Source organism: Micrasema longulum, unplaced genomic scaffold, assembly GCF_059751315.1.
Source record: "Micrasema longulum isolate JH-2025_06_02 unplaced genomic scaffold, ASM5975131v1 h1tg000098l, whole genome shotgun sequence".
In the NCBI taxonomy this organism is placed as follows: domain Eukaryota; kingdom Metazoa; phylum Arthropoda; class Insecta; order Trichoptera; family Brachycentridae; genus Micrasema; species Micrasema longulum.
In genome coordinates this window covers 602285-622628 of record NW_028277304.1, presented here as the reverse complement: position 1 = coordinate 622628, position 20344 = coordinate 602285, and the positions used below count along the sequence as shown (strand labels likewise).

Here is a 20344-nt window from a genome sequence, read left to right as displayed (position 1 = left end):
AGCTGAAATATTTCATTGTTCCTGGACTGGCCCCTGAAGTGTAAAACTGATTACCCAGCCTTCCATGTGACAAAATTGATCAAATACGCTATTGGGGTGCCAATACAGTGCCGTATGCACCACTGATAAGGAAACGACAATGATGACGACTGTTTAATCCACTAAGTTTGATAGACCAAATAACTGGTTTCATCGCTCTCGCAACATCATCAGATTGGTGTGGTTTTAAGAAGTTAGATAGATACTAATAGGGATATAAAAATGAATTTATTTTTGCGGTCTTAAATAGAACAGTAAAACAGTATTGTACCTTAAAGAGTTTGATGGCTTCTGCTTGTAATGCTTCTGAGTTCAGGGATGTTAATGGAGATGCAATATTGTCTTTGGAATGAAGAAGCTGAGGGTGTCGCCATAGGACACAATCTGGAAGAATGAAAAAAAAATGATAAGTAGAAAAAATGAAAAACCGTGGCTAAATGCCACTCTACTTGATAAAATGTAATCAAATGGGAAAGCAAAAGTATGATCCCAAACAATATATCTACTACTACTACCATCATGCCATTTCTCCGAAGGGGTAGGCAGAGAGAATGGACCGCCACACACGTCTATCCTGACATACATTCATACATGCCCTTCGGTTCTGCCTGCTTTTGACATGACCAGACTCAAGATTTTGGTTTATCTGATCATGCCACGACTTCCTTGGTCGTCCTCGTCCCACGTTACGGTTCATTCTCGCCACGTATACATGTTTTACCATTTTTTCGTCATACTAAATGATCAGTTCAGTCCAGTATTTTAAAAAATAGATTATAATTGTATACATCATGAAAGACAATTTAGAAAAAAATATGTAATTGAAATTAAAAGAATATATTTTTATTTTTGGATATATTACCAATAACCATAGAATTAAGAATAGTCCAGAAGGAGCTTAGAATCATATTTGAATACATCGGACTGTGTCCAATAATTCCCCCACTATGCCCCACTTTCACCGCACGCATTCGTGATGTCGACGCATAATGTTGCAAGATGGGAAAAAAAATAATCATAACACAAATGTAAGGTAAAAAAAAAAGCAATCTGTTAATTTCTCTAAAATTTTATTGTGCACGTGGAAATATTGATTGACACAACAGAGTAGATAAGTAAAGGGTCATTTAATGAGAGTAATTGAATTAATGAACATTAAACTTAATATGTAAAACAAATTTTATTTGACATAAAACTGATATTTTTATATCATGTTAAATAATATTTGATGTTTCGAAGATAATGTCGGTCAAATGCCCACCACAGAGTTGGTTAATCCGAGGTCCAATTTTCATTATTTCTCTTATTAGATGAGCAGAGTAGGGTAAAAAAATTTACTACCCTGGCAACACTATCGAAATGTTCATTTTGTTTTTTCGACAATCTGACAGATGGAAAAATAATTCAATTTTTAAGTAATGCATTTGCTATATACACATTCATTTGCTAATTACACAAGAAATGTGATTGCATCCTGTTTCTTTAAGATCCTAGCAGTATTTCTACACTTTAAAAGGACACAACACGGCATAGTTGAATTCAAATCAAGAGTTGCGTACTGAGCGACGTCTACAAAGAAACTAATGGGTCAAAACGTAAACTTACTCATTTATGAGTAGTTTAATCGCCTTCTATTTGATGTGCTGGACTATTCTTAATTCTATGCTGATAACGGTTTTTTTATTATTGATATTAGAATGTAACACTTATTAAATATTGTTGGGAGTTATGACCCCCAAAATTCTCCCACTGAACTGTTTTCCAAGCAAAATGTAAAAAATTATACACAACTGCATCAAATACAGTTTTTCACAATACACTTACTTGGATCTCCATCAGTCTCCATGAGCTTTTGAACAAGTTGTTCATAGTGTGTTCCTTGACTGAGTCCTCCACCACTCACAACTGTTAAATTGTAAAGCCACGCGTCTTTCTCTGCTTTGTTACTGAATAGTAAATAGGTAGGGCCCTGAAAATAATAAATAATAACGTTTTAAAAACATGAAAATGTGTTCATTTTTTAGATTTTCGGGCTGTTCAGATGCAAATAGAGTTCTTCTGGGTAATTGGGAGGAGTGGGAACAGAGGGAACGGTGCACTTAAATCAACCTTGGCAAATAAATGTTTGTCACAAGAGGAAAAATTAGCAGTTCACAACGGAGTCCTGGTCCCGACCCTGATGTATGGGAGCGAAGTATGGACTCGGAAAAACAGGGATGAAAGTAGGCTGAATGGTGTCGAAATGCGATCTCTCAGGCGAATGTGTGGTAAAACTATGTACGATAGATGCACAAATGTTAAGATCCGTACATTATGTAAGGCTGAGACAAGCATTATCGACAAAATCAAGAAAGGAGCTCTGCGCTGGTTTGGACATGTAGAACGATGGACAGCAAAAGAACGGCTAAGAATATTTACAATGCGAATGTTGATGGATCCAGAAATAGAGGAAGACCGAGAAGACATGGCATGACCAAATCCAACAAATACTTCTATATGGACATGTCAAAAGTCGGAATTATCGGCGCACGTGCATGAGAAGATGTATGAATGTAGAGAAAGCGAGATCTGTATGCAAAGATAGAGCGTTGTGGCGTTCTATCCTCTCTGCCTACCCTTACGGGGAAACGGGGTGATGGTTTGTTGTTGTTGTTGTTCAACATCATTCCTAATGACTGACACATTCGAAAAGAGTGCATGTGATACACGGTACAAAATCAACCACATTACTTCTAAAAGTATGAAAACTATGGGTTTCATTCTTAGAACTATAAAAGATTTTGAATCAGTTAAAATAGTGAAACTCTTGTATATATCCTTGGTCGTTAGAAGCCAATTACAGTACAACTGAAGGCTTTGGAAGCAAAGATAGCAACTTCCAAAAAAAATTTTTTTTTGGTTATGATGTCATTCTGTAGTTAATCAACTTTATTTTTATAAAAATCATGAGTTAAGTTGCAAATGTAGTTTAAAATCATACTTCTGATGGTTTGAAAATAGTGTTTGGAAGCAAACAGCAATATCCATCAGTCATTTTATTCGACCGATGACAGGCTTGAGAATAATTTTTTTTTAAAAGGCCGTGCCATACAAATATTAGGAAGTTTTTTGAATTCATGCTTCTATTAAAGCTAATTTATTAGTATCTTAAAGTTTAAGTTCAGTGAAAATAACATTTCTAACATATAGACTCTCTTTGGCATTAGTGTATCAGTTTTTGTTATTTTTTTCGAAAACACCAAAACGGGGTATGCTATCTTTGCTTCCAATGCCCTCAACTCTACTATATGGTCCCCTTTTTACAAAATTCACACAAATAATGTTGAAAGAGTTCAATGAACATTTTAGAGATTCATTAATTTCAAATTGCATATTCCTATATAACAAATTGACTACATGTCTTTGTTAAATTCTTTGAATTTACCTACTCTGGAGGATTGCAGGTAAATAACGGACTTAATATTTTAACATAAAATCATTAATTCTGAATTCAATTGTTGCGAACTCCTGGATTAAATGAATATTAACATACCAACACATAGAACTAGACAATATACTCTAGATAATATTATTGTCACCCTTCTCAAACTAGCTATCTTTGTCACTCACCCATACTGAGGATGCACAGACTAGGAAATGAATGTACCTCTCATATTGACATTTTTAACTAGAATCTGTGGGATCGTATCGCAGCCAGAAATAAGGAGTCTTAATTTATTTAAAAATAAATAAAGGGGCATGTAAAATATATCAATAGATGAAAAAAAAGCATTATAGTTAGAGCAAGAACGAAAGAGGAAAGAGTGTTGTGCATAGTTAGTTATCAATTTATAAGGAAAAACATAAATAAATTATTATCGAACAATATAATATCAAATCCATAGAATTAAGAATAGTCTAGAAACCGCATACGCACATCAAACAGAAGGCTACTAAACTACTCTTAAAGGAGTAGTTTTACGTTTTGACCAATTAGTTTTTTTGTAGACATCGCTCCCGATTTGAATTCAACTATGCCGTGTTGTGTCATTTTAAAGTGTAGAAATGCTGCTGGGATAAAAAAGAAACAGGATGGGATCACATTTCATGTGTAAGTAACAAATGAGTGTGTAAGTAGCAAATGTATTACTTAAAAATTGAATTATTTTTCCATCTGTCAGATTGTCAAAGAAAACAAAATGAATCTTTTGTTAGTGTTGCCAGGAAAGTCAAATTTTTTATGCTACTTTGCTCATCCAATGAGAGAACTAATGAAAATTAGACCTCTCGGATTAAACAACGCCGTGATGAACATTTGACCAGCATTATCTTTAAAACATCAAATATTATTTAACAATATCCGTTTTATGTAAAAAAAATTGTTTTATTTTTTAAATTCAAAGTTCATTAATTAAATTACTCTTATTAAATGACACTTTACTTATCTACTCTGTTGTGTCAATCAATGTTTCCACATGTACAATAAAATTTTAGAGAAATTAACAAATTGCCTTTTAAAAGAAATATAATTATTTTATTTTTCACGATCTGGCAACATTACGCGGAGACTATACGGATGCGCGTGGCGAAAGTGGGGAGTTTTATGGACACAGTCCGATGTATTCAAATATGATTCTATGCTCCTTTCGGACTATTCTTAAATCAATAAGAGGAAATTATTTAAAAAAAAAAAAAAGTATTCAGAAAACATGCAGTTATATGTAAGAAGTATTAAAAACAGTGATTTTGTAACATAAAAACACCAATTAAGTTTTCATAAATTATGTTAAAGACGTAAACATGAAATGTGACAAAAAATAAAAAACTTAAATGAGAAAAGAATAATCATTAACATTTTGCGTTTTCCATGGAGGTTATTATTGGTAAAAAATAAAAAATACTGACATACACAAAACATTATCAATCCATCAAAGCTTATCAGTAAAAAAGATAATTTTAGATATATGAATATAATTTAAAAAAATATATTATTAAAGTTCACATTGATGATAAAAAATAATATAAATAAATTGCTTAACACAGTGTTTTTCAACCTGTGGGTAAATCAAAGTATATTATCACTTTAGATTAAAATTTAGTTCTAAATTTGTTGCTCTTGAGAGGGAAAACATTTTTGAGAAGAGTATATGGAAGTCTAGGTATTTACAGGGCTTATGATCTGTCATTGGCTGGTTTGAATGGCCATTGTAGGGCAGAATAGTGAATGTGACGCAGAATAGATAACATACAGATAACATTTGGGACCAAAAGCTTTCCATTGAGTCAGTTTCACTGGCTCCACGTGGAATCGTCTCCCATCCACCATTAAAGATGTTACTACAGTATCTTTGTTTAAATCACGTCTAAAGAAACATATTTCCCTTCCTTAATCTCTCCTTCTTTCCTGTTTCCTCTTTTTTCCCTTTTCGCATTGAGTAATGGTATTGATTTAAGATAATTTTTCATAAATACATTTATTTCTATTTTTACATACGTATCGTTAGCTTTTTTTTTCTATTAATTATGTTTTGTAACTTGACTTTAACCCATTGCACCACTAATAAAGATGACAATTTTTATTCATACAACACACTATTTAATTTTGACACATTTTTTTATTACAACAACATTAAGACGAAATTAATATTTTATAATAAATTGCTATTATTACATTTTATTATGAAATCAGTAACCGAAATATACTTATGTATGTCATTTTTATGAATAAAGTTATTGTCATTCAGGTTTCATGCAAAAAAAATCACTCCAAAGACAAACAGGAGTAAAATCGTGTTGTGGTCCTGTGGCTAGTGTCTCGGACTCACGGACCGAAGGTCCGCGGTTCGAATCCCACTCTACCCCAACTCGATTCCATTTTCTAATAGTGAGTTATTTACAACTCGTTGAAAATGGCCCTCAAAATTAAATATTTGGGTAAATCATAAGAACGCAAATATTTCTTTTTCTAAAAAAAAAAAAAAAAAAACTGGCGAATTGCCCGCTTTGTGAGTCAGTGACAAATCGACCTTGGCCAGCGATTCGCCGGCTTTGTGTTGCAATGGGTTAAAAAAAATAAAACTTTAATCTTATTGGTTGGTTGGAAGAAATTGCCATTTGGCAATAAGCCCGCCAATATACAATTAATATTATGTACAAAAAGTTAAATAAATAATATCGGGTTGTGGTCCTGTAGCTAGTGTCTCGGACTCACGGTTCAAAGGTCCGTTGTTCGAATCCCACTCTACCCCAACTTGATTCCAATTTTCTAATAGTAAGTTATTTAAAACTCGCTGAAAATGGCCATCAAAACGAAATATTTGGGTAAATCATTAGAACGCAAATATTTATTTTTAAAAAATATAATTGAAATGGCTATGGTAAGATAAGAATAAATCAGCTAGATATAGGTTATGTTAATTTTCATAATATAATTGACGTCATATTACTCCTTCCGATCTCTATGTTGCCGTGGTGAGAAGGCTTCAGTATTGCATGACTGTATGTATTGGAGATGTGTCGGTATTTATTTAAATATAAATGAAAGCTTACTTGATGTTGGGGGTAAATAGCAATAGTAAGATGTGTTTGAGATTCCTCGTTCCTTTCTTCTGAATCAGAATCGGAGACATGTTCAACGTCTTCTACTCTGGCATCTCGCATATTGATCTGACCAGCTGGATTCTACGATAGACACAAAGACAACGCCAAACATTATAAACAATGTAAAATGAATATAGGAGAATAAAAAATAGCTAGAAAAATAATATATACGTAGGGGTACCCAAACCGTTGTAGTTCCGGGTTCTGCCAGTAGGATTGTGTAGAGTTACCTTTTCCCGATCAGTATGGAAGATGTAGTTGTTGAGAAAGGTTCTGTTTAAAAGTAGTTTTGCGTGCTCGTCGTTTTTGCAATGGACAATTAAGCAGACGGCTGTGAAGTTTGACTTCCAGCTTGGGAAAGCTGGCACAGAAACTCTTAAAATGTTAACAACGCCCTACCAAAATTATTCTATCGAGAAAATGTTTAAGTGTTTTTCCCATTTAAAAAGAAGGGAAATTTCAATTGATGACCAAACCAGCTATGGACGTTTTTCGATGGCCTAAACCGACGAAAATACCGCTATAATTTTCCAAATCATTCCAGAAGTCCGATGAAAGACTACCAGAGAAGTTGTGGAGCTATCTGGAGTAATTTGGATTTAAGAGAAGATTTGAGGATGGTGGCTGACAGCTCTCTCTGTGCACCAATTTGAGAGCAAAAAAGGTAGGACCACTGTGGCCCATCCCTCCTACTCACCTGATATAGCCCCCTGGGAATTTTTTTTACTCCCCGAAATAAAAAGATGCATGAAAGGATAAGACAGTTTTGCCGACGCTGCTGAGGTGAATTAAAAACAATAGAGACACTGTTAAATTTCACGAAAGACGAATTTAATCTATGTTTCCAACAATGGAACAGAAGATTTGACTTCAATGGAGAGTACTTTGAAGCCGGTTAAAGGTTTTTTGTAAAATAATTGATAAAATACATTTTAAAATATATTAATTTGGTTTTTTATGGGTACCCCCTTAATTTATTTTTTTTATTCAAATTCTAAAAAATATTTAATGATGCATGAAATGTCCGTCAATCCAAAATAATTTATTTTTTGAGAATTGATATTAAAGACATGGAAAACTGAACACATGTTAGTTGATGTACTAGGCATTTAAAATGTATACAATTTTGATAAGATTAAAGAATACAATTTAATCAATTTTTACACCTTGAAAAAGGAACATTAATTTTCCTTAGGATTTTTAAAGTTTAATTTAGTGATTAACATAGCATGGCAAATCATAACTTGACTGCTTCAAATATTAATTAAAGGAAACAAACAGATATATATGGATAGAGTGAACGTAGGTAATGTAGGTTGAGGACAGCCAAGAATATTATAAATAAACTAAAATCTAAGGGATCTGTCATTTTAAAAGCAAACACAAGTGAATGGCATGTATGACAAGATGTATGAATGTCGAAAAAGCTAGGAAAGTATGTCAGAATAGATGCATTTGTCAATTCATCTTCTCTGTCTACTTCAACGGAGAAATGGTGTGATAGTTGTTATGGAGGAGTAGCAGAATGGCAATTAGTTACGTACGTTATCTGCCGATGTCTTGAAGTAAAGAAACATTTTTCCGATTAAGACACACCAGCTTTTCTTTCCATGTCCATTCTTTACTTTTGTTAGCCATCCTTGAATTGTTGGCTTGTTGTCTTCTTTGCTCAAAAGTAATTTGGTAGCGTTGCGCCTTTGGACATTCTGAAAAAAAAAAGATAAATACTCGATGAAAAAACCTGTTTGATGAAAGAAAATATTAAAAGTCTAGGCATTTAAAGGGCTTATAGCCAGCTATTGGTTTAAATGATCACACTTCCACTTGCGTGTGGTCTGCCTAACACGGCACAACATGTTTTAAGGCACACATTTTTTATATGCAGTGCAAAATAATAATACCACATGACTACCTACGAGTGGATTAATTATACAAGTTTAATTATCTAAACTATTATTTACGAAATTGTTTTGACTTCTCTGTGAGTTTCGCGATTTGTATAAAAGGCTAAGACGGATATTGTCATTTTTCTTAATGACTATATTTAATTGAATTAGATTTATTTATTCATTTAAACTAAGGTACATTTTACATGTAAGGGAGTTAAAAGCAAAAACGTTATTAAGCGTGTTGCCCAGATGATTATTAAAATATACGTTTATGTAACAATTTAAAAATTTTATTTTTGCTGATGTTTAATAAAATGTACTTATTTAGGATTTAGGATTTATTTATTTATTTTACATAAACGGCATAAATTTCCTTTAATATATATTGAACATAAATATGAAAAAAAATAAAATACATATATAAAAACATAACCAAAAATATTAACGAAATAAATACATAAATATGAAAAAACAAAAAAAGGAAAAACATTTTTAAATATAAAGAAAAGTTTAAGAATAATATTGCGAGAGAAAAAAAGAAATCAGACTCGTTTTATAACTATCAAGTCCAGAACCAAATATATCAGCCTTGTCCTCATACTGATTGCCATATCTATGGAGCCTAGGGATAGGCGAGTGCATGTGATAGTTGGTTCTAGAACTTGCAGAACAAAAAGAAGATCTGTGGCGGGTATGTCGACCAGGTACACGGAAACACACCAACTCCAGCAATTCTGGACAGTCAATTAACGAGTTGATCACCTTAAAAAGTAATATTAGGTCAGTTAGGATTCTTCTATCAGAAAGTCTTAAAAGATTTGCTGAAGACAACAATTGATTATAATTAAATAAAGCAGCTGGAATATGAGGTTTAAAATTAATATATTTTAGAAATTTCTTCTGGACGCGCTCGAGTGAATCAGAATGTACACGATAATGGGACGACCAGCGACCAGACTGGAGAAATATATTCTAAACGACTTCTAACCAGGGAGCAATAAAGTGACTTGATTGGTGCGATACTTTCAAATTTATTAGTAATCCTACAAATAAATCCCAACATACTTAGCGCCTCATTTGAAATCTTGTCAATATGTTTGATAAATGTAAGTTTATCATCAAAAATTATGCCAAGATCCCTAATGAAATCAACTCTTTCAATTGTTGCGTGGTTCAAAAACTAGTTAAAAATTAAAGGTTTCTTACTTTTAGAAAAGGAAATAACCTGGCATTTATCTATATTGAGAAGAAGATTATTTTTATTGCACCACTCGTGAATTCTGTTGTTCTATTCTCCCACTTTCCATTATGTTGTATCCCAACTCATCACAGGGCTCCTCCCCTCATAGAGGAATAGGTTTTTTTTGTGGTAATACATGTATTTGTAAGAATAAATAAACAAAATAAATTATAAGAAATAAATAACACATAACACAATAACTATTTTAAAAATAAGAGTCCGAAAACAACATTGAATACCTTAAAAAAATTATAAAAGAATAGATATCATACAAAGTGACAAACATAATGGCAAAGATAAAAAATAGCGATAGATACACAAAACATCGCTACAATAAATTTATTCCGGCAGCAATCTCGTACAGTTGTCTCTTCCCTTCGATAAAATCCACTTATGACCTTAAACATTCATCCAAGACGTTGAACACTCTTGGAGCTACATATGAAAAACGTCGTATGGGTTCTCGGTATTGAGTAATTCAGGTTAAGGTGAAACCTCGTACGGGCTTTCTGTTGGGACTTTTTTCAATTCAATTTCTATCGCAATTACACAAATTATAAATGCTGTATACGATTAATAAAATTAAATAATATTTTTAGAAACCTGTAAAACTCTTATCCAGTCCTCCATAGTGGCTATGCTGTCGGCGGTGAGATAGTATGTTCTGGAGCCGGTGTATATTTCGAAGGTAGCTGCTCCGTCATTCCTTGAAATTTTACAAGCTTCGCCCAAACCAATCTGCCCTTGTGGTTTTCTGGTCATTTCAGATTGCGACTTCCAGTATGACAACGTGCCATTCTTCAGGACAAACCTGCAGGAAATTATTAAATCTAGTTTATTTACTTTAAAACTTTATATGCACGAACAATGGTTGATTTATAAATAAGTATTCACTATCATCATCCCCTTATTCGCAACCAAGGGAAATGCATCGATACACACAATGCAGTGTAATTTGATAATTAAACTATTACTAATTGAGACATTAAAATATTGATTAATTATTGTTCTAGAAATTATTGATCGCATCTGTCCTCTGTGCCAGCTGGTAAAATTTTTGTTAAAAGCCTCATAGTGTACTGGTTCGTGTGTTCACTTGGCTTGATTAGAAATCGAATTGTACATACATATATGGTACACAGAGTGAAATGCTTCGTATGCGAGTTGAAAATATGTGATACTGGTTCGTATATTTGATGAAATTTTAAATTAACGTTTCACAGGTCGGCCGCTAGATGGCAATATGTTGGGTGGAAAAAAAGTTTCTGTGCTACTTGGGCCTCCTGGCCTGTTATGGTGTGATAAAAAAATTAAATAATAACAGACAGGCAGAAAAAGTAGCTTTCTGAGAAAACAGAAAAAAGTGAGTATTTAGTTTCTCCCGAGATTCTAATTAATGAACTGAGGCCCGCAAGGCCGATAAAGCGAGGCCCGGAGGGCTGAATTTCCTAGCATGTAACAGTCGGTGATAGTCGCTAGTCGGCGATAGTAAATACTATACAAACGTAATTTTATTCTAGAAATCTTTTATTTATATTAGGAAAATTGATTGTAAAATTGAATTATAAAATTAGACAAAATTAAATTGCTACACCAATGCACTATTAAATCACTTATCTGTATTATATTTCGACATTGCGAATTATGTATTTTTTGTATTAAGAGTCTCGAGTTATCACTGAATTTTCTAGGAAGTCAGGATATGACAGTCAATAATTGTGTCATAATGGAATTAAATAAATATTTTTTTAAATGATCCGTTATATAAAAAAACGATATTGGCGTTTTCGCCTATATTTGAGTATGATTATCTGTGTTCATACAGAAAGTGGCATAATGAATGATTAACCTTATACCTATAGATAGGGGACACCATGATGGTCCAGAAAATAAATAAATATGTCTAGTAAAAGTCTCATAGTTTTCGAGTTGATTGACATTTTTAGAAATTTTCAAAAAATAACACTTCGTCACTTTTTTCGGTACCAAGATTGCAAATAAAGGAATTTTCTCAATTTGTTTTTTGGATAAAAGGTGGGTTCCAGGTAAGAATTTTTTGTTAGATGGGTCGGAGCCAACTCAACTTTGAGGAACCTATGATCTAGATCATCGTGCATCTAACTAGCCGTTAAAAACTATGAAATTAAACCCGACAAACCATCGCTTCCTCCAAGTCTTCAGTTTTCCGCCGAGCTTGGCAAGATGGCCGCTCTTCTCCAGCGGCTCCTGGCGGCGCGGGGAGTCAGCGGGCGGCGCGCCAGCCACGCTGCCGCGCGTGGCGAGTGACGGCAGCGAGAGCGACGTAGACGTTGCCTCGCACGCCGACACCGCGTCCGGAGGGATGGCGTAGTCGTCTGACATTCCGGACTCAAATGACGTGTCTGGAAATAAAAAAAAAGCATATCGTTATTTAGAAAGTACTGCTGGTATTGAAATATTAAACAATACATAAATAACTATAGGAGAACTATAAAGCAATTTATAAAATCAAATAGTCCCTTATGTTAGTTAGGTAAAATAATTTATAATAACCTGTTAGTTTCATTTGTTGTAATAACTTTCACAATATTCATAGCTTGTTCATTTAAAGAAAAAATATAAACTTTTTAAAAATATTTTTTTCATGTTGTGTTAACATATAATTGATGAACATAATAAATTGGAACATAATAAATTGTACATAATAATTGTACATAATAAATTGTACATAATAAATTGTAAATTGTAAATTCATTACATATGGAGTTTTATCAAGAAATATAATCAAAAAACATTGTAATTGTTATACCAATCTTGTGTGTATTATTTATTGTTTTTGAACAATATTTTTTTATTTTTTTAATTTAAATTGAAATTATCACATCACAGATCTAATAAAAATATTATTTTTTGATTGATTACTGTACTGATGGATGTCTCTATTGAAAGCGGGCTTTATGTTACTGTGCATTGAGTCGAGAGTTGTTTTAAAAATAATGATAAACAAATAAATCATCCTCTTTTATACACACAATAGATACCATTGGCATGTATTTGTTTTTTGATAAATGATTTATTATGGGAACTAGAACCACTCAAAACCCCTTGAAAACGGCCAGTTTTATCTAGTGTCTTCGGATGTACGGTATACGAATATGATACTTAGTTTTGAGAAAAGCAAAAGGTACCAACACACAAAATTTTATTCTGATACATTTTCTTAAAAAAAAAATGGTTCTGTTTTGAACGAGTCTGAAGGGTTGATGGTGGCTGTTAGATGGCCAACACATGTTCTTATTTGAATTATAATAATATATTTTTAGTTTTTTATTAATTGAATTTTTGAAGACAGTCATTACTTTTTACTCTGTTTTCAGTATATTTTTTTAAAAATATGTTTTTTTACTAAACATTTAAATTTTTTATTACATCTTTTACTTTGTTTTTTTCTTTTTACTACGTATTTTGCTACTTTAAAAAAAAACATGTTTTTTGTCATACGTATATACAGGGTGGCCCAGAAGTCGACGTCAAGCCGGAAACGGATAATAGAACAAGTCATGCTAGTTGTGAGAAAAATGTAAAAAAAATTCATCTCAAAAGGTCCAACGATTCTCCCATTTGAAATTCCGGTCCACATGTTTATTTTGAAACGATACTGTGATTTATCTAGTCTCATTAAATGTGGTTGTTTACCTGCCACTCGTGTAAATTGTGTAGATTTGTGTAACCATCTTTTTTAAATGTTGAATCAATAAAATTTTCTCTAAGAAATGCGGGTCTCCCTGATTTTTTTGTACCATCGTTTCACAAAACGTAACTCTTAGAGAATAATCCCGGGGTTGTAGAGATTGTACTCGCACAATTGTGTATCTATCCATCTCACATATTAGTAAAAGTGGCTTCACTATCTGTCTCGCTCACATTTCATACAATGACTCTCTCCTTCTCTGACACATTAGTAAAAGTGACGTCACTATCTGTCTCGCTCACACTTCGTAAAATGACTCTTAGTCTCTCAAAAACAAATGCTCAAAACTGGGTTTCATTATAAAAAATTGTCCACACCTAATTTAAGAAATAATCTAGCAAGTGTTTTATTATTTTGGAATTCTTATTAAATGCGCCAACTTTCGATATTACTTGCCAAATTAGCGTAGTACATTTTTTTTTTCAGTACAGTCAGTTAAAATTGGAAGTAGTGTTGATTTTGAATACTTGGTTAGGCAAAAAGTAACATTTTCTTCCAAGCTGGAGCAGTTAGCTTTAAACTTTGGACCACAATTTAAAGAAACATTATTCAGAATTACATGATAAATTTTTTAAAAAATAAAATAAAGATTTGTAGTAACGGGAGTTAAAAGACTATCACAGGATGTCGATTTTCTCGATTTTTTTTCAAATGCCTATAATCAAAAAAATACAAGACTTAGAATTTTTTTTTACATTTTTCTCACAACTAGCATGACTTGTTCTATCATCCGTTTCCGGCTTGACGTCGACTTCTGGGGCACCCTGTATATTTTAAAACTATGTTTTTTTCTGTGTATTTCGTTTTTACTACGTATTTTACTAGGTTTAAAATGTGTTTTTTAAAATGTCTTTTACTATGTTTCTTACTATGTATTTTGTTTTTACTACGTATTTTACTGGGTTTTCAAATATGTTTTTACTAGATTTTTTACAATGTTTTTTGTATACTTTGCATATTGCTATGTTTCCACTATATTTTCACTATGTCTACTACCATTATTATTGTTTCTATGTATTGATAACTGTTTTTTTAATATATTTTTTGACTGGCTTAGAACGAGGTAGATGACCATAGTGAGATAGTCAAAGCAACTTTGTATAAATGTTTAATTTCATGCATATAATATGATGTAAATAATATGATATACTTTTTCTATCACCCTCTTGCAGATGCCTCTCCGAATACTGTGAGAAAAAGCTTCCATAAAAATGTGCGTTTTAAAGTCTCGATTTAATGAAATTCATTGCATTTACAGGTTTTAGTGCTGCGTGCTGGGGTAATATTCTGAATCTTCTCTATCCCTTAGAGGGTGATTAAAGGGATTTTTATTTGTCGTATGCGTTTACACTTTGCTTCATATATGGCAAACCAGTGGCGAGCCGTGATTTATTTTATAGGTAATCTAAAAGAAACTTTTATTGATTTGTACCTACATATAAATACATAATAATATGCAAGTAATTAGAAATTACTTTTTTTTTCTGTAATTCTGCAAAAATCACATCAAACAACAATTATTATTGATCACGTGATAGACGTACCTCTTTTCTATACTATTTTGATACAATTTATTAAAAAATACCACAATGACATTCAGCAGATACATATTTCCATTATGATGTCAACATTGAGCACTGGCCGATTCTTTTTTTATTTTGTTATTTTATTTATTTTGTTAATATAATTATATATTTTTACAGTTTTAACATTAAATTTTCAGATTTTTACCAAAACTAAAATCCCATCAAGCCAGATTCTGTAGCTTGTTGGTGGAGATTTATATTTATACTAACTTATACAGGATGTTCTTCAAACCCTGTCACATCCGAAACCATGATGATTAGTATGAGCAAGAAGACATATTGGCACATTAAAATAAATTTTTAGAACAAATATTTTTTTTTTAAAATATATAAAAAAAACAAATGGTTGCTAACTTCTGCAAGGGTTAGACGAGGAGGGGAGAGGGGGGGAGTCTGACACACCGTTTACCACACGGCCGCACCCCCCTCGTTTCTTCCCTGCTGAAGTAAGCAACCATTTGTTCTTTTTAATATTTTATTTTTACAAATTTGCTTCGTTCTAAATATGCCAATATGTCTTCTTGCCCATACTGATCACCGTGGTTTCGGATGTGACAGGGTTTAAAGAACACCCTGTATATTATTTTTTAGTAACATTAAGAACATTACAGAGTATCCAATTCATTCTCAATACATTACAAAATAAACATATCAGATTTATTAAATAGAAAAGAGAAAAAAAAGTCCTGTAAAGTGTCATGAAATATATTGACATCCGAGGCGATACACTTGAATAACACGATTGCTCTACCTACCGGCATAGCGGCTTCCGTGGTGTAGTGGTCAAGGCGCTTGACTCACGCACGGAAGGTTCCGGGTTCGATTCCAGATGAGAACACAAAAATTAAAATGTGATTTTTCTCAAGCCTGGGTGCTCTGTGATGTAATTCACCACTGTAATTAGGCCTCTTGGCCTGTTGTGGTGCAAAAAAAAATGTTAAAAAAATAAATAAATTATAAATAACAATTATTTGATTTATTTTGGCATAAATATGGTTACTATCAAAAATTATTATCGAAATTTAAATATAATGGTAAGCTGGGCATAATTGCATATTTGTTCCTACGATTTGTTCCTACTGGCCACCCTGATATAAAACATCAAACAAATATGAACACCTGAAAGCAAACATGATGGTCTTCATTTAAAAGATTGCTGCGACCTTAAGCTTTACCCAAAACACTTGATTAGGTTGAATTGACCAAACCGTATTAGTTTAATTCCGTCTTTTAAACAGTTTTATACATCATTTGACGTTCAATCATAAGTGTGGACATTATATAAAGCAAAGTGTCGTCGCATTCAAAAAATAAAAATCCCCAAATTAACCACTCTCTAGGGTAGAGAAGATTCAGAATACCACCCCTGGTATTGGTTTAGAATCTAGAGATTCTCTCACAAACGACTTATTCGGTTTTCAATACTTTTTATGCTTTTATCATTTTTTTTGCGGTGAACTTGCAACAAGCTAGCGGTACACCAGTTGAGAATCACTGGTTCAGACTGACCTAAGGCATTATCACTCTTACTGATTGCATGAACGAGCATGAACAGTTTATAATGTAAACGTGTAGGCTTTGCTGTAAGTTGAAATTTTAGTTGTCTGCCAAATATTGGACTAAAACACGCGAGCGCTGGATAGAATTCCAAAGTAAATACGCGCCATGGAAACTGTGAATACGTTTGTGTTTTTAAGATTTTCTACACCTCTGGATGATTTCGTTGACGTGTATTGCGATTATTACCCGGAAATTAGGAAAATATGTATGGTGGCCAACACCCGAAGTGAGATCTTGGAAAACAGCAATTCCTACACACAACTCGTGAGACTAGAAATAAACCAATCTGTTGTGAATGATATTGCCGAATTTTTGGCAAGTCTTTCTCCACCCATCTGTCTCGTGGCACATTCGGGAATGTCATTCCATTTCCCTTTGTTGCGGAAGCTCTTCAGTGACTACGGCAGAAATCTTGTTAGTGGACTTCTCAGCTTGGACAGTCAAAGATTATTTGAAGAAATATTTCCGGAAGATGACAGGCATACGTTGGATGTTTTGCATGAAAAATACGTGGGAAAAGTGACACAAATCGAATATCCAACCTCATTCTTCGTAGAAGTTAAATGTTACAAATTGCGCGAGTTGTTTCTAATGTTTTGCGTAGATATTTCCAAACATTGTGAGGATTTGATCGAGCCATTTATTTATGAACTAATATAAAAAACCAAAGCATAGTGAATGAAGTGTATATTAACATTAGGCAGCATCTAGCCGTTCGGTTTTGAAACTGTGTAATTACAATCAGCGTTGCCAGACCCGATCAAGCGAAAAAAGGTAGATTCAGAAAAATAAATTGGTAGATTTCGGTAGATTCGGGAGAGGGGCAGGGGGGGAGGAGGGGGGCAAAAATAAATTTGACAGTTGTTTGAAATTAAAGCGCCGTTTTGCCTAAGGCCGTTGCTTTAAATAGTTGAAAACGCTTAGTAAATGAACAATTGAAAACCAAAAGAACTGCAATAAGTGAATCACCAAAATATAGTGATTTATGTCTTCTTTTTTTTACAAAAAAATGTAAATTACAATATTTCATTTCAATACTCAAATATTCATTTAAGAAAAGGAATATTTGAGTTGGTTATTATAAAAAATAATAATATAATACATAGATTAAAATTTAAAATATTATTTTATTGAATGAATGACACAATTTTATCAAAATATATAGTATTTTTATTGTCAAACAAAGAAATAATTAACGTTTTAAAGTTCTTTCAGTGCAACATAAAAATTAATAAAAACTGCTTACTGCTGAAGTACTGAACAAATTATGAAAACAATGATCAACTTAATTTAAATAGATATTTAACTAAAGATAAAACCATTTAAATTATTTACATATGAAAAGTGATCCCTCTATATTTCACTTCATAAAATAGACATACAATATACATTTTTCAATAATGTCATAAAATTGTATGCCATGATTTATTTTACCAAATTATATTCAACAATACTAGCCAATTCCATAATTAATATATCATTCATTGTATACTTATGTACGATAGATAAGCAGTTTTTTTTTAATAAGCAACTGATGGCAATCGAAGTGAGCAAACAAGCAATAAATTATTATAATATGAATTTGTTTTATTTGCATTGAAATTTTGTTCTGTGGAAAAAACAAGGAAATGTATAAAAATCGGTAGAATTTCAATCGAATTCGGTAGATCGGTAGATTGCTCCCAAAATCGGTAGATCTACCGAAAAATCGGTAGATCTGGCAACGCTGATTACAATGCACAATGCATCACGCATAAGACAATGTGGCCTTTGAAATTTGTTAAAAATATTGCTATCATGAAAAATAAATATTTGTAATTAGTATATTTTTTCCACATTTTTTCGTATCTTCCCGAGAGCACATATCGGCATATTGATAAAGCTGGTTTTGTAATACATAGGTAGATATAGACAGACGGAAAATTAATGTTTTCATCTTAGGAACTGTCAAATCTTTATATATATAATTCTTCTGTGCGTGTGATGTCACTGAGCTCCTTCTATTTGGCTAAACTGATTTACGTGTGGTTCTCAACAAAATGTAGATCTTTGCGCTGCGCGAGTTCGTAAATATTAATTTTTTTAATCGAATATGTAAAAAAAAAGTTAGGAGCATAAATATTTTTTACATAGACCTACCAGGGTTGCATTCGACGAGAATGCATATACAATAAAATGAAAGGATAATGTTTTTTTATGTTTAAAAAAAGTTTGTTTCGAATGTTTACAAACAACATTCGCTTTTTATGGATCCCAATCAGATTATTTCCTTACGTTCCTTATAGTTTCTTCCCATTTATTTCTTTTTACTGGATTTTTGGTAATACATACTAAAATAATATTAACTGACATTCAATACATTTTCAAAAATCGCATTCATGAATAAAGTGTACCCCTGTTGGGAGAAGAGCCGAGTTTGATATTTGGAAAAAGAATTCAATATTTAAATATGAATTATTTTATGTTTTGGAATTCAATCATAAATAAGTATCTAGGTACCTACTAATCAATGAAAAGTCTTTTTCCAAGCTAATAGCAGGCAAGCCAACGTTTGGGCAGTACAACGTCTGTCAGGTCCGCTAGTGTCATGTAAAAATCATATTTAAGTCAGCACTTTTTGCTGTAATTGCAAATTATTTAAATTTTTAATCATTTTGAAGTGGCTGCGTTTTATAACAGAAGGCTATTAAAAATACGAAAGAGAAACACTTTACTAATTGTTATTAAATATTTGTATTTAACCACTTACCGATGTTTCTATATCTACCGGTTTCGAGACATACCTGTCTCTTCATCAAGACACAATTGAACCAGCATGCAAAACTTACTATACACCTTCACCACATTGTAAAACCATGACGACATGCATTTTAGAAAACTTTATATTTTTATTTATTAAACTATGGTGAAGGTGTATCGCTGGTTTTATTAAATATCTCTCGAAACACTTTAATTTTAATTATTTATCTTATGACTTATACCTAACCATTAAAAAAAATAAGAAAAGGATAAGCAGAGAAAAGCACCGTGAAACTAAAATAGAAAGTTACCTCTTGTCTTGCTTTGCTTGCTGGGTGATCCACTGCTGGATCTCTTGGCCGGACTAAGACTAGAGCTGGTCTTCACAGACTTGGAGGGGCTGCTGGCGCTCAGGCTGGTATCGCTGGAGCTGCACTGCCCCCCGGAGAGGGTCAGAGCTGTGGTGGGGCCCACTGCCACGGCACCCACCGCCGTCTGCGGACTGTATATCGGAGTGCCTGCAACAAACGAAACCTTTTTACAAAACACCATACATTCAAATTCTTCATTTTTGAAATTTAAACGTCAAAAAAGGAATGGAAGGAGTGTAATTAACAAACAAATGTTTAAGTAGCAAATTAATTACTTAAAAATTGAATTATTTTTCCATCTGTCAGATTGTCGAAGAAACGAAATGGAAATTTCGTTAGTATTGCCAGGGTAGATTTTTTTTTTTACCCTACTTTGCTCATTTAATAAAAGAACTAATGAAAATTAGACCTCGAATTAAACAACGCCGTGTGGGACATTTGAACGACATTATCTTTAAAACATCAAATATTATTTGGCATGATATAAAAATATCCGTTTTGTGTCAAATAAAATTTGTTTTATATTTTAAGTTTAAAGTTCATAAATTCAATTACTCTTATTAAATGACTCTTTATTTATCTAATCTGTTGAGTCAATCAATGTTTCCGGG

At 32.6% G+C, this 20344-nt stretch overlaps 1 protein-coding gene across 4 annotated transcripts in view; it reads right to left on the bottom strand.

The window, feature by feature from the left end:
• LOC148284657 (uncharacterized protein CG43867) overlaps nt 1-20344 on the bottom strand; it is a 650259-nt gene that overhangs the window by 34589 nt on the left and 595326 nt on the right. For all 4 annotated transcript variants that reach the window (XM_088236990.1, XM_088236998.1, XM_088237015.1 and 1 more), the window contains 7 exons: nt 19674-19880; nt 11906-12128; nt 10351-10558; nt 8163-8324; nt 6568-6699; nt 1864-2008; nt 311-423 (listed from right to left, as the gene is read on the bottom strand). In XM_088236990.1, the coding sequence (XP_088093116.1) occupies nt 311-423; nt 1864-2008; nt 6568-6699; nt 8163-8324; nt 10351-10558; nt 11906-12128; nt 19674-19880 (1190 nt within the window). The remainder of the gene's footprint in view (nt 1-310; nt 424-1863; nt 2009-6567; nt 6700-8162; nt 8325-10350; nt 10559-11905; nt 12129-19673; nt 19881-20344) is intronic.